Source organism: Drosophila innubila (assembly GCF_004354385.1).
Source record: "Drosophila innubila isolate TH190305 chromosome 3R unlocalized genomic scaffold, UK_Dinn_1.0 2_E_3R, whole genome shotgun sequence".
NCBI classification, from domain to species: domain Eukaryota; kingdom Metazoa; phylum Arthropoda; class Insecta; order Diptera; family Drosophilidae; genus Drosophila; species Drosophila innubila.
The window spans coordinates 21,096,327-21,112,466 of NW_022995380.1; the positions used below are offsets into that span (position 1 = coordinate 21,096,327).

A 16,140-nucleotide genomic window follows, 5' to 3' on the forward strand; every position below is an offset into this window, starting at 1 on the left:
GAAATTTGCGATAAGTTGCAACAGGCGCGGGTGCTGTTTATAGTTGTTGTTGTTGTTGTAGTTGTTGTTGTGGTTGTAGTTTAAGTTGTAGTTGCTGTTGTAGTTAAAGTTGCATACTCGCATTTAACTGCTAAGTAAGCATTATAAATAGGCATTAACAATCTCAAATGCTGATTTATATCACGAGCTATTCTGTGGTGTGGTCAGCGGTTGGCAACAGCTCCAAGCAGAACAGTTAATAAAATGTGTTGCTGGTGTTGTTAGTGCTGTTGTTGTTGGCGTAATGTCTTTGACTTGTTGACTTTGTGCTTGGCTTCAATAATTTATTGTGTTTGAAATGCCGTCAGTAAAAGGCATTGTTTGAGTTGCTTTATGGCCAACAGCTGCTTGCAGTGGTTGTTGTTGTTGTTATTGGGTGCATTTGGAGCGCCCACCCACGCCATTACCATCACCATCACATACATGGCTTACATTTTCGCATTTGCATAATTTATGGCCAACGGCATTTGAGTGCCTTGAATTGAGGTCTCTGTGTGGCGACACGTGTATGTGAATACGTCTATGAACCAAAGTTGGTGTTAATTGCAAGAGATCTAAACGATTTTCCATATTTTAATGAGCAGTCGCTTTGCATACGCATGGAAAACCATTTGACTGACACTAAAGCAGCCACATGTGGTCGACCAATTTTCAAGTACTCATAGAAACATTTTTATTTACAGCATTACGTTGAGGATTTGCCCTTTTGCAAGTCGCCATCGCCATCGCCAGCGTCAATGTCTCGTGTCTTTGTTATTGTCATTAGTGTGACCAGAAACACCAGAAACAGTACACGCCCTCTCACAGCGGGGCGGCCAAAGGGGATAAAAGTGGCAAGAGCAGCAGTCCAGGAAATTAAATCAGTTGACAAACAACTACAGCAACAGCAACAGCAACAACAACAACAACGACGAGCAGCAGCAAATGGCGTTGATGAAGGCCAGAAACGGCGTCTCTGTTCATTTGGATTAGCTTGAGGGTGCAACAAAAAGTACACACATACATATAACTACATCTATATGTATATGTATGTATTTGTAATTGGGAGGGTTGTTTGCCCAGATCTGCTCAGTTGCTCCGCTCCCTCCTCCTGCCCCTGTCCATGCCCTCTTACTCTGTCTGATCAAAACTATTGCAAAAGTTCCTTGAGCTGCCTTTTTGATTTCGAGGCGTTTGCCTGATGCTGATGTGACGATACTGGCACCCTGGGCAATACCAAAGGCAATCGCAATGGCAACGAGAATTCATCTCGATTTTAATACCCCAGGCACATTGAATATGGATAAAAAAGAAGGGTATATTAGTTTTGTGCAATTGAATGTAACACTCATAAGGAGACATTTCTGATTCTACAAAGTATATTAAAATAAAAAGACATAATAAATAAAATAAAAAAAATAATTTATTAATATCTCGAAAAAATTTGTCTTACAAAGTTTAGTTTTATATTTTAAAACATTTGATTTTCATTATGTTCATTTAATTTAAACTGTTTCAAACAACATAATAATAATAAAACAAAAATAGTACAATTTTTTTTTTAAATTATTCTCCGTGTTTTTTCGATGTGTCCTTAAAATAAACTATATAGTTAAGCAATATAATATAACTAAATATAGGAATATAAATAAATATATCGTAATTGTTTATTTTAAGTATGTAAGTAAAAATACGTGAACAGGATTTTTAATGTCCTGGGCGCAGAGTATATCGTAGTCATGAACTCTCGACTAGATAGCTCTTACTGGATTTGGATTCCGCCTCGTTGTTGTTTTTAAAGGCTTTTATTTTGATGCTTTCACTTCTGGCGAGTTAATCACAATGATAATGAGGGTTGCGGGCTGCGGGGTTGAGGGGTTGATCAGCCCATTTTTATACAAATTGCATGCAAAACGAACAACAAACTCAGTACTCATATCATCTCTCTTAATTTTGCGTTGTCTCTCAATTATTTCAGCTGCTGCCACACCGACCACCCTATATGACTACTCGAAGCGAAGGGAGACGGACAAACTGACAGACGGACAGACACCCAGAGAACTAGACAATTGCGATTATTTGTAATTTAAGATGCAGTCGAGCGTTTGGAAAAATCGAGCGAGTCAACTGAAAGTTGATGTCTACTCATTTGCCATTGTCTGCACAAATTTTCATTCAGTTTGGGAAGGTTAACAATCTATTCTTTTTATGTATGTTCGGCATTTTTCCTCAACTCAACTCAACTCAAATTGAATGCTAAACGCTTATCAGCGTCGAATGATCGCCCAGAAGTCAAACTGAAACTCGCTAAACTTGTTGAGAAACACGATATGCTCTCTATAGAGAAACATGCGAGTAGAGTCTGAGAAAGAGAGTGAGTTTGGCAGGGATAAGCCCCAGAGATTCACAGGATTCACAACTTAATGCCATAGATGGTGATTTGATAGCCAACACTGACATGACTCATGGATGACCCGTCAGCGATTTCCTCAAAAGTCAGACAGTTTTCAATTATTTGTAATTCGAGAGAGAGAGAAAGAGAGAAGCGAAATAATTACACATTTACTATATAGGGAATGAAGCGCTAATTGCGCATCTGCCAGTAATTTTGGATAAAACTGGGTTTCCATTTCATTACGATTCGAATTTCATTTAAATACATTTAACTTTTCTTTTTGTCTGCCGGCTAAGACTCGACGCAATTGCCGCAACGTGGCTTTTAGTGTCACTGGACCAGTTTACAGCCCCTTACCCCCAGGTCTAATACACACTCATACTCACACTCACACTCACTCTTACAATATCAAGGTCAATAACGTCAGCCTGCTGGAGCTGCGTTTGAGCCAAGTGCGTGTGTGACTGGACCTGGCTGTAAACGGGTTTCAGGCGCATGCGTAGCGGTTTTTTGCAATGCAGACTTCCGCATAAAAAATGGCAATTCAAACTGGAACTGAAGCGGGGGGAAGCAAGTGGTATAATTGTAACGGAAAACTGGAAGTGTGTTGACTAGACTGACAGAGCACACAGCTAAATCTCTGGGCAGCATCTTCAGGCGAATTATCCTCTTGGCCTTGACTGTTGACTGTTGTCCACACACAGTCTGCGGTTGCATTTCGAAAGTTGTTTGACAGCCCCAAATTGGCAACCTTGAGAGGCTGGGCACGTGCATTGAACCCCTCGACATGCAGATCAAGCCGATATCAGACTAGAACCCTTGCTCAATTTAAGTGGTAACTACTCTTAAGTAGTTGGTTGTAATTAGTAGACCATATAGATGTTTGTCTCAAAAGCGGCTTTAATTTGTGAATCTATTACAATTTGGTTTTTTCTAAAAAACTAATTGAATGACATGTTATTTTGTAGGCCAAAAATATAAAGGTTCATCAGAAGAAGGTCAACTGCAAATATATGTGCTGCACTGACCAAGTGAATCATTAATTTAAGCCAAATTACACATTAATTAACCAAGCTGACAAAATTCGATTAAAAGCATATTATAATTTTCATGTCTCGTTGAATATAATCACAATTTCAATGTCAGCGGACTTGTTGCTGTATGACATGCCACAACAAGTGAACTATTAATTGCAACACCAACAACAAAAGCAACACTAACAAGTCACAACAGCAGCAACAACGGCGACAAATGGCCAATAAATGCGGGTAATTGTACACCATTGTGGGTTTGGTCTTGCCTGTTATTATATTCGTGAATGTATGTGAGTGTGTGTGTGTGTTGTGTGTGTGTGTACCGGACCTGCTGCAATCATTGTTACAAGTCAAAGTGCAAGAATTTGACAGGCAATAACAAAAATAATAATAATAAAATATAGCAAAAGAAAAGACAAACAGTCAGGCAAACACTTGAACCAGTTCCAAGTTTCAAGTTCCAGCGCCAGTTCCGCTCCCATGACATGACAATTTATCAACGTCATCAATCCATTGATCTGGCTTATTATTCAATTCATTTTTTTGAACCTCAACTCAAGTGTTTATTTCGTTTCTTTTGAGTGAACTCTAGAAAAGACAAACAGATAGGCAAACACTTGAATTAGTTTCAAGTTCCGCCCCCATGACATCAATCAATTCATGTTTTGAACCTTAACTCAAGTGTTTATTATAAAACTCTTATTCCGTCACTTTTATTTAAAAGTCGTACATTAATAATATATTTAATATTTATAGACAAATTTAAAATATTTTTTATTTCGAATTGTTTAAATAAATATTAATATTTTAACATTTTTTAATAAAATTTAGCTTTGTCGCTATTCTTCTATTTTTTTTGGATCCCGATTTATTTATCTTTATTTAGGAAAACTAATGCTTAAGACTTATTTACTGATAAAGAAATATTTAAATATAACTGAAAACAACGGGGCCCAGCCCCCTGCTCGCTTCGCTCGCCTACCCCCATTTTTGCCCATTTTCAATGGGCTCAGGGTATAAAAAAGATTTTGAATAATAATATATATTTTTTTTATAATTAATTATTTTAAGTTTAATTTCAAGGGAACTCTATCCCTGGCTACTGTCTGTTGTCAGCCTTTCAGCCATTTTTAAACGCATATTTCAGCCACTTTTCAGCCTTTTTCACAGGTGATTAGAGTGCCCGGCGGCGACTTCAACTGGCATTGCGAGCTGGTTAATTAGCCGGTTAGCCACTTGTTGTTGGCCAGTTGCGGTAGTTTCATTTGGGCCTGGTTGAGACGGTCTATTTGCGGTAATGATATGCCAATCATAATTAGCATGCTGAGCGGAGCTGCTGTTTATTGATTTCATTTAAAGTGGCATTAGCGAAACATTTTGAAATCCACATCCAAATCCGAATCAAAGCAAATCAAATTAAATTTCGATTGTTTTGAAAAAAACAAAGTTTTTTGGCCTGCCCAACGGCAAATTGTAGCTAATTATGGCAATGGAATTTGGAGCAAAGGTGCTGCTTATATGGCAAGGTCTTAAAATAGGCAGAAATTTCTGAGCAAGAGGGAGAGAGATTTCCCAGAGATTTATTTTAATGCCAACTGTAGCTAATCACATCCTGATTACATGAGAATGTCGCAATCTTGAGTCGTGATGTAAATTTGTTTGCACAGCCTTCGCCTTAGCCTCAGCCTGACTGACAACAAACTAGGCCAATTAACTGCAGCCGACGTAAAATCAAAAAGTAAATAAATCAACAAAGAATGCCTTCTTACTCGTATATAATGGATGTTACGGACTCTGTTAAAATGCCGTTAATATTTCCTGCGCCTGCGCAACAGTAGCCAGCTTCAGGACTCAGTTTTGACATCCCATCGACAGTTGGCAACAGCAACATCAACAGCAACATCAACAGCTCAACTATGGCCAGAGTTTTCCATTTTCTATTGTCCACACTTATGTACAGTGCGTAGACAAAAGTCTGTGGTTGATTTTTTGTCTTTATGCCTCGCTTTTCTTTCCGTTCCTCAAGCCGCCTGCAATTATTTGGCAATATCTTACACGTTTTTCGAAAGAAAATGCATTGCATTTTTCCTTTTATGAGCTGGATTATTTTGGTCATTGCCATGTTCTCACATGTTGCCTGTTTCATTTTATTCTTTCCATTGTGCGCCTCGTTTTTACTCTCTACGAAAATATTTACACATGCTTCGACGGGCATTGAAAACACAATTAAAAGGTTTTTCGAAACTAATTGGTTTCAATTATTTCGGGTTTACGAGCAGACACCAAAGAGATCTTTAACATACCTGTTAAGATGATATGCTACCAGATTTCTAGTTCCAACAGCGGCTTTTGCATTGCGTGATTTTACAGTTCATTGAATTTAAGTTAATTGGCTGAGACTATTGAGGATCGATAGCTACATATATGATATAGTTGTTTGATATATCTGAGAAAAGAAACTGCATTCTTGAATGCTTTCTAGTTGTTTTTGGACTTTTCAATTTCTTTTGCCGGATCGAAATAGAGACCAAATAATGATCCAAATGATATTCCGCTTAGGATTTTACAAACTTAAGACATTTTCAAGCTTTCTAAAAATCGCCCAAGTATAAAAACAAGTTGTGTATCTCTGAGCAGATGACATCTCCCAATCTCTTTCACTTAACTCGAATATTCGCACTTGTTTATCTTACAAATTTCCTAATATATTTATTTAAAAAAAAAAAAAATACCTTTCGTTTGCTAAACCTCTTGTACAGTATGGATAAGTGCTTAAGGCATTGTTTGCTCAACTTTAATCTCACGCCCCATAAATAGCAAACTGGCAATTAACCACAACAAAGCACAAATTATGTCATAAGTATTTATATGTTGATGAGTTTTCCCATTTCCCAGCCTGAGAATTATGACAATAATGTGACAATTTACATAGCTGCATTCAAATCGCGCGGGGTGCAAACGAAATCGTCTTCCCTCCCCTCTCCATCCCTCCCGCTGGCGGATGTACCAAGAGACACCCTTAAAAACTGAACCAGTCTAAAGCTGAAACAGTTGCGTCGGGTCAGTCAGACAGTCAGTCAGACTGCCACTCATTAAAATTAAACGAGCCAACGCACAGATCACACTTTGAACTCAGTTTAGACAACTGCTGAGGGCACTACACACACACACACACACATAATGTATTTATGAAAATAATGTAGATTCTAAAAAATATAATAACTTTTTATATTCTAGCTTAATTTTACTAAGATAATGAATTTTAAGGCTTATATGAAAAATTTATAATTTAAAAATTAGTATTAATTTTATTAATAAATTTGATGGATATATTTTTATTAAGAATATTTAGATATACCTCAAAATAAAATGTTTTAAATATTTCTGCTTAAGTTTGTTAACATCAACTATTTTTCACGCTACACTTATAATTTTTTTTAAAATATTTATTTATTAAATGAAAAAAACCTTTGTTTTTTTCGGGTTCTTTATTTATTTGATTGGGACAAAATTAATTCTACAAAATTGGATCCGAAAATGTCAATTTTAAGCTATGTTAAAAATTCAAATTTTAAGATGCTTTTTTTTTGGACAATAAAATATTGTGTGAGTTTTAATTTGTGAGTTGATACAGGGCATCTCTGCTGTCGGTATAGTCATATAACAATTGGTTGCGTGAGCTTAACAGTTTTGTCAACGTCTCTCGAGTGTGATCCGTACGGTAAACACTGACGGGTCATAGCTATTTTTTAAGCAGCTCAACTCAATTCATCGCAACTCAACTCGGTCGCAGCACGCGCAGCCGGCGCATCCTTGTTTACATTTGATTGCCACCCCGTGGCAACATTCGGAGGCAGCCGTGGCAGTTGAGGCAGCCCACATGAAGCTGACAAGCCACGGCAAGTCAGTGCCACCTAACGCGATCCGTTAGATACTCGCTCGTGATTTGGTTGAAGTTTTATTTGACTGTCGCCATGTTTGCCCAAATGATAATCCCCGCAGCGGGCTGTCGCGTCGCTTGCCACAAAATGATGCAAATACATGGACGTGAATGTATTTTATGAAGTGTTCAAGGGCACTTCAGAAATTAGTTCCCATGTAAGCGCTTAAATTGTGCTCAGGCTCGGGGGATGCGGGGTGCGGCAAGCATTCTCGCTAATCTCACTGCTGGCCCAAATTGAAAGCGTTTTCTTTTCGTTTTTTTTTTTTTTTTTTTATGATGAACTCTAACTGTCAACAGCAGTCAGTTAACCAGCTGTTGTTCTGGCTCTTTGTCAATTTGCGATGTCAGAGTTGAGGCGCCCCGCCTCATTGGGAGAGAAAGTATCTTGCAACTCGTGGCCGCAGAGACGCGCTGACAGTTTGTCCCATTTGCGGATTATTGCACTAAATCCCTTTTATTTGACAAAATGGCTTCGATAAAAAAATAAAGTATGTGTGTGCAGTACATAATCATAAAATTGAAGTTGATTTTGTTGTTGTGGCACGCTGACAGCTGTCGTTATTTGGCTCAAAGGTGCAACAATATACGAGCTGCTGCACTTCAGACGCCAATTCCAAACCCGAACCCGTACCCATAACCAATTCCAATCCCATTTCTCAGCTCTCAGTTCCAATCTCTCGCCAGCGATCATTACCAATACCCACTTGAGAGAGTTGGAAACAAAGTTGCCTCCATAGAAAAATTAATTTTGAGCCGCAGCATCGCCATCGCCAAGTGGCTCGCTTGCTGGCTCTACAAAATAATTCTCGAGCATTGTTGATCCTTTGTGGCTTACTCGCGTCGTTCAGCGAAACAAAAGCTCTCGAAAATTGGTTTGCCAATATCCCAAAAAGCAACCCTATTGTTTTTGTCAAACTCCACTCCCATATCCTGGGAGCGCAAATGCAAAACTAATGTGTGGTGCAGCGCGCAACGCGACGGCTTCGAATTTGCTGCCCTCTCTATGAGTGATAAGTGGCCACTTGGGCGGTGAAGTGCCAGCCACGCCCAGTTCACATACGCCGTGTGTGCTGTGGCTCCAGAGCTTTGTCAAAGTCGATTTGTTACATTCTCAAGTGGAAAGCCCGTTACCGTTACAGTTCTCATTGCCGCACAGTGGGCGAAATGTTCGATTTACATTTGAAAAATAAAATATTTTACATGATCTTATGCATTAAATTAATTAAATACTATACTGTAGTTAGATAGAGCTACAAAACCAAACTTAAACAAACTTTTTTATAATATACAATTGATTTGTATTTTAATTGAAATATATTTAAATCTTCATTTTTTTTTTTTTTAATTTAAAAATATTTTTTATTCAATACTCACTTACTTGACATGAGATGTATATTTTTTTGTATGTTTATTTGTAAAATTGGAGAGAAAAAATTTAATGAATTATATTAATGAGATTCAGTATTGAGTTAATTTAATTTAAAAAAATAATATGACTACAAAAATAAGTAAATAACATAAAATTTGTAAAAAATAAAATAATATAATATTTTTTTATTTAAACCCTTAGGAAATGATTACTATATTTAATATTATTATTATATTTTATTTATAATATTGCAACTCTGTATTCAGTGCCAAAATTTCGTTCTAAATATTTACATGTCATACCCATTCTCATACTCAATTCCGTACCCCTTTCCATTCGCATTCCCATTCCACGTAACCTTTCAATATTTGCATTGCACTCTCATCAATTGTCGCGCTGCTTTGGAATGCAGCACAGGGTTGCATTAGTTCTTCATTGGCTTTGGCTAAATTACCGTTACGGCCAGGGGTGGATGCGAGCCTTGTTATTTTGACATATGGCCCTACTGATGATGATGTTGCTGATGACGCTCCCGGCCAAAGGTGAGACCAGGACACGGTGGTGCATGCTGAGTTCGAGTTTGTTGGCTGGATGACGCGACTGATTTTCACTTTTTGCCGTTGTCGGTCAACTTGGGCCAAGTTCCCAGGACTTCAATGTGGCTTGCGTGTTGTGTTCCGTATTATGGTAATGGCTTTATTCATTCACGGATGCGCCATGCACCTGATGGCCACCTGCTTTAGTGACCGGAAGTTGAAAAGTTTCAAACTTTTCCAACCCCACCAGTTCAGTAGTTCAGTATTTGGGGTTGGGGATGCAGCCGGAGTGGGAGCTTCGTGTGACAGCTTAATTAAACGAGCGACTTAAATAATAGTTTACAGTCAGCAACATAAGTACACGTACTTGCCTATCAAATTTATAGTTTCCCTACTGTAGCTGCGACGCCATTTTATAAACGTTGAGTTCGAGACTGAGGATGAGGATGAGGCTGACTCTCTGTTGTTGTTTTGAGTTACCCTAATGAACTATCTGCGTAGTCTCTTAACGCCTCGGGGCAGTGAGTAGTCGGCATTGTTGTGATAACGAAAAAAAGCAAAAGTAAAGACAACATCAATTGTGAAAGGCAACAAATTCAATTAGGCTGCGACGTCATCAATTGCCCAGAGGCTAATACAGAGGCAGCATCCTGATAGACAGCACCACTTCCTTTCCAACTTCCAGTTGCACAAATCGAAATGCAAACGATTTGTATAAAGTTTCCCAGACTTTGCCCCTATTTCAGCAGAAGGAAGCAGAGCTCTTAACCCAAAGAGAACACACACAACGCAGCATTGTCGTCCTGGTGGTCCTTGCGCAGCTTTTGATCGGGCATCAGAAAGTAATCATTCCCGACATGACGATCGAATAACACTTGTTAGCCTGTCAATACTCACAGAATTCAAGCGAATCCATCACAACGGATCAAGGAGATTCGCTGCACAAAAAAAAAACATGCGGGCAATTGCAACTTTCTTGAGGTTAAACGCAAGTTGCACTTGAGCTCGAGTGCCACCGGGGGCCATTGTTCATCGCAACATCGTAACGTGGATTTGCCCTCAATATTTTTCTCACCTCCAGGAGGTCCACTCATCAGCTGCCCTTGTTACCCTATTGTCCCTGTTCGCAGATTGTAACAATATATAAAAAAAAGAAGAAACTGGGATTTACGATAGACTTAGACTTGGGCATCAAGTACCTAAGAGCCTAAAAGACGCAAGGATTTGGCAATGTGGCAAGTACAAGGACTTTCAATTAGCAGACGCTTCACTGGCTTTTAATTGTCAGCTAAGCAAAAGTCTGCGTCTTATTGTCACTTGGGAATATCTTGGGAAACTGATCAAATGATCTTCTGATCTATTGATCTTTAATACTTGCAGCTGCTTCGATTGAACGGTCTTCATTAAATTGAGTCAAAAGTCGATGTAACTACAGTTTTTCATATTTTTTTTTAAGAAATATATTTGCAGCTGCTTTGATTGCACGCATTTCCCTAATGATCATCATTAGATCTAGCCAAAAGCCAAATTATCTTAGCTAAGCGCTAAATACAATGCCGCTTCATGCCATTTTCTTCTGATTTGAGGAAAATGCAAAACAATTTTCTGCTGAAAAACTGCTGCCATTTGCCCACTAAAGTAAGTTGAGCTACCCTCAAAGCGGGTAGAGGAGAGGTAGGGCTTAGCATAAGCCACATAACAATTAGAATACTTATAGAAAGAGTAGGCATATTATATACTTCTCCCTCTCTCTCTCTCTCTCTCTCCCTCTCGCTCCCTTATCTCTGCGGCAGATATAGAAAATTGATCTGGCGATAAATCGAGCTACTCAATTTACAAAAACAACGCCGACCTCGTCCGCTTTGACTTTCTCGTTTTTGGGCGTTCAGGCGTTTTCTCTCTCCTCGTCCAGAGTGCAGAGTTTAGAGTATAGAGTTTAGAGCGACCAACTGACTTCAGGTACAACAATGAGGCAAACGGAAGCCGGATTTGCAGCGGCTTGCTGGCCAGGATCAAACGGATGTTTAATATTTTGGCTTAAAGACATTCTCATTATATTTGAAAACAATAAGCAATACATCGGTTGGTCGACCGCTCGACCCAAACCGGCCAGGACCGCCCGGCCAGGATTTGAGCATTTAGCAAAAGGGTAATCCAGCCCATTAAAATCTATTTGCATACTCATAGTTTTGTTTTCGCTAGGTAATTGCGCATGGATAACCGCTAACCAACGCAATGATCCGTAGACACAGATCGAGACACGGGTCCCGACCTGTCTCAGGAGTTGAGCTTGTGATATTGAAGACCTGCCACAGCAGGGATACGTGTACTTTCCACACCTGCCCCGCAGATCGCAGCTCGAGGTACTTTGTGGCATCTGCATTGAATCTCTTACGCGAATTGCGTTAATCGTGTGTGTCGCCCTTCATTGATCAGGAGACTGCTCTGCGGATTACTTAATCAACGAAAATCTATGAATTAAAAGTGTTACTGAAAATCCGACGGCTTCTAGACAGGATTCTGACGAAGTGCAGGCCGCAACCACTTGAACTGAAGAGTTTTTCTCTTGGCTTTAAGCTTGGCTTAAGCATAAGCAAACCCACTGACCCACCGCTGCCCGAGTGGGTGGAGAGTTCAAGTGGTTTGCGATTTGATCTGAAGCTTCTGCCACAAGTTAAACCTTGGTCTGAACGCTTAGCCAAGGGATCAATCTACAGCTGAAGGCTCAATTATGGGCTAGTTCGAAAAAATTCAAAAAAAATAATATGAAAATCAAAAAGTAAAGTAATTGCCAATGCCAAATGCGTATAAAAGGAATATTAACAAATTTCGCAGAAATCAAAAAGTGAAAAAAATTTTATTGCAAATGTGAACAGCGAAAAAAAAGGAAAATTACAAATTAAGACCTAAACAATGGCAAGGCGAACAATGTGCAGAAAAACGTCACTGATGACAGAATGATGAGGATTAAAGCAAGACAGGGCAGCAACAACCACAGTCGCAGAGAGATACACACACATACAGCTATACTCACACACGGACACACACATACATCGAGCAGAAACGTCGCCTCTGAGTCTATTAAAAGTCTAAAGGCAGATAATAAAGGGCCATTAGGACTTAAAAGGGCTCAACAACCCGACAGCAGCAGCTACAGCAACAACAACAGCAAATGAAACGCTTTGTGCCGTCAGAGACAACAACAACAACATGAGGAGGAACAGCATCCAAGTCGAGTTGAACCGTTCCAAGTGTGGACCTTGCCAAAGTCGAAATGGCAGCAGCAACGAAGCATATTTAATTCTAAATCCCCGCAAGCATTGAGCTATGGGTGCTACGGGTTAGGGTAGGTTTTCTACTTAATATGGATGTGTGTCAGAGAGACACACACACACACACACACACACACACACACACACACATCTAGCTAGTGATGCATTCATCATTCTATTTACTTTGGCCAACGCAATTTCAACAATTTTGCAGCAGGAACAACCAACGATTGGCAACTGTTTTTGCTGCTCGCGTTGTTTGTTCAGCCTTCTTGCCCGAAGAACAACTCATTTTTGGCTAACCCGGATCCATTTGCCATTGTCGATAATAGGGTGCTGCTTTTGTTAAAGGATTCAATTGTTATTGTCTGTCCTCGGCAAGCGCAGCGATCCAACAACAACAACAACATGAACGATCCAACGTCCGTCGCTCAACAAAGTCATCAAAAGTGAATTTTTGCTTTTTAACTTTTTGAATTCTGTTTAGACTGAGGGATAGAATGAGAGTTGGCTGTGGCTATGATATTGAACTGGAGCGGCCATTTCAAACCTACAACTCAATTTCCTATGCTCGACAACAGCCATACCAAATTAATCCCGACTTTGGTTTAACTCATGTGGAAAAACTATGCTAATTTGTCGGATTCCAATGCCAAATGTAGCATCTTTTGTTCCCGGATTTGCATAATGCATTTTGCAATCTGTGCGAGCAGTTACTGTGGTTGGTCTACAAAGAATTAAAGGCGCCAGAGGAGCTCGCCGAAAAGGTTAACTTATATTTAATATCCGTTAAAAAAAAGACAGTAATTTGTTTTAATAGTAATTTTCATATTTTCAAACTATGTTCACAGTTGATATTTAGTATGAACTAAACTTTAAAAACGTTTTTCCAATACATCGAACAGAAAACCAATAAAGCAATGAAGAATATCGGATGATTAACGTTCGCAAAAGAAAGCTTAAAAAAATGTGTGCTTAAAAATTTGTTATTTAAACTATTTTTTAATAATAAAAAAAACTGTACTTAAAAATATACAGAATAGTATATTAAAAAAGCTTATTTTTTCAGTGTCTAAAAAAAACAAGTGAAAGTAAAGAATTTAATGTTAAACTATAAATTAACTCTTAGATGTGATTATAAAAAATCCGGCCCAAAGGAGTGATTTTATGTAAATACTTTTGCTTGCAATTTTTGGACAGTTCAAGATTAAGCTTACGCCGTTTTTATGAGTCTAAAAAAAATCTGGATACAGTTCCTTAAATTTAGGAAATTTGATTACATCTTCCAATATAATGGAATTAGAATTTTTCAGTCAAAGAAGAAATATCAAAAGGAGAAATTTTCAATTATTTTACTAAAACCAACTTTAATTTCCCATTTCAAAGAGAGAAAAGAGAGAAACTAAAAAGTTTTTAGTAAAAGTTACCATTCACCCAAGAAAAAATTAATCCAAAAATAATTAAGTTTTGAAAAGATTTAGTTATATATTTGAACGTTTTCTTTTTGTTTTTATGCTAATTTTATTAAACATATAAAGTAAGTCACTAATTCTAAGTATAAGTACAACAAAAAGTTACAACTTTTCTGAATGCAATTTGAATCACGTTGTGGATAGATTACGTATAACGAATAAGTACATTTTTTAAGGCTCAGCTCCGAGAGATTTGTAAGCTTTCTGCAGCAGTTCACTGTTGAATATTGTCCAATTTTCTTGTAATTTTTATTTTTTACTGTCACTGTCTCAGGCAGTGTTAATTCCGTTTCCAACTCCAATTTTAGATATCACAGTTTCCAGCACTACGAAGGCACTTCAAGTGCACGGATGCGAATTTGCCGACGGCAAATTAACGACTCCGACTCCGAGTCCGATTCCGATTCCGACTTAGATCTTACGCTGACTGTACATGTCGGAAATAAGACGAACGATGGTAATATCTCCAATGGTTTTGCGAAAGAACAGCTCCTCGATGGTGAAGCTGGACACCTTGTGCATCAACGAGACGACGCCGAGGAGCGTCTGGAAGCGCAACGGTTGATTTGGATGTGTCCTCGAAATATAATTGTGGAGAGCGTTCCGGGCATCATTGTGCATAGCTGCCACCTTGCTGGACTCCAGCAGACCACGGGATTCAGCCGAGGCACTCGAGTTGGGACTGCCACTGCCAGTCAAGATGGAACTGTTGGCCAGATCCTCAGTGGAGCTGGCAGCTGGTGGTGATTTGCGGAAGAGGGAGATGGCACGCAGACACTCGTATTCCGTGCTGTCGATATTCAGATGACAGAGCTGATTCAGGACATCCTGGAAAGCGTGCACCTCACGGGAAACAATGGCCACAATCTCACGATTGGCATTCTCCGATTCGTAGATGAACAGCAGCTGGGCAAAGTTCATGGGCATGAGATACTGAGCCATGGCCAGAATGAAGAACTCCTTCCAGGACTCCTCGAGCAGCAGCAGCTGATCGGGCATTGGCAGCTCGGTGAAAGCGCGCACACTCTTGATCCAGTTCACATTCTTGAAGAGATGCTCCGCGGCAGTTTCCTTGATGTGCTCAGCGGCCATCAATGGCGGCGTTGGCGGCAATGCCCGAGTGGCCAAGGCGTTCATATAGGCGGCGGTGGGTGAGAAGAAGCCATGGTGACCCTGGTGCACTGGATGATGTGGAACCCGTGGCACGGACAGATCGAGCACAGCGGCAGGCGGTGGTGGCTGGAAGGCGGCACTCAATGCGGCATGATGGTGACTACGTTGCACGCCGGGAATGGGCATTGGCAGGCCAGGAAATCCAGTCAGAGCAGCTGTATTCATCAGGATCTCTGGTGGTATCTGTGGCATCTCGCCGGCTCCCATCATGGCATCCTTGTACATGGCCATGTGACGACGCAGCGTGGAGTTGCGAGGTCCACGCTCATGCTGCACTGCATCCTTGTTCATGCCGACATCAAAGCACTTGCGCAATCGACAGGCACGGCATTGATTCCGATGTGTCTTATCCACCACGCAGAGTCCTTGCTTCTGGGACTTGCACACATATTGCCGGGAACGGCGAATGCTCCGCTTAAAGAATCCCGCACAGCCATCGCAGGCATAGATGCCGTAATGCTTGCCGGAACTGTGATCCCGGCAAACCTTGCACGGCACATGGTACAAAATGCGACCTGAAAGCGGCAGAAAGGAAAAAATTAAATGTTAGTTTGTTGATTTTGAGAGAAAAATTGGGAATTATGAATTTTCATTTGAATGCTTATCAATACTTACTTGATTGCGCTGGCGACAATCGCACGCTGTTGTATTTTTGATCCATCATATCTGGTGAACCCTCCGACGATTGCATACCGATGTGGGGCGTAATTTTGGCGATTTTTAAAGGCACAATTTGTTGAGAACTCTTTATAGTTTTTGACACAGCACTGCAATTTCAATCAATTGCTTTTGAGTTTGTATTCAGTTTGAGTTCGAGTTGGTTTCTTCACTACACTACACGACGTGGCTGAGGACGAGGACGAGGACGAGCGAAGTGGACTCGTTGAGATCACGATTGATTGTGTTGTCTGCTCACCACCCAGCTCCT

General features: G+C 39.8%; 1 protein-coding gene across 1 annotated transcript; it reads right to left on the bottom strand.

Moving 5' to 3' along the window:
• Positions 1 to 14,282: 14,282 nt before the first annotated feature.
• On the bottom strand, positions 14,283 to 15,906 carry LOC117790935 (protein tailless). The gene is made up of 2 exons (XM_034630550.1): positions 15,828 to 15,906; positions 14,283 to 15,727 (listed from the first exon to the last, which is right to left on the bottom strand). The coding sequence occupies exons 1-2, from the start codon at positions 15,901 to 15,903 to the stop codon at positions 14,451 to 14,453; spliced, it is 1,353 nt and encodes a 450-aa protein (XP_034486441.1). The 5' UTR covers positions 15,904 to 15,906; the 3' UTR covers positions 14,283 to 14,450.
• Between the last annotated feature and the right edge of the window lie 234 nt (positions 15,907 to 16,140).

What these genes read in the sequence shown, in the direction of transcription:
- LOC117790935 (XM_034630550.1), bottom strand. Translation starts at nt 15,903, where the DNA reads ATGCAATCGTCGGAGGGTTCACCAGATATGATGGATCAAAAATACAAC. An exon ending in ATTGTCGCCAGCGCAATCAA is followed by an intron (nt 15,728 to 15,827) that starts GTAAGTATTGAT and finishes TGCCGCTTTCAG; the next exon opens with GTCGCATTTTGTACCATGTG.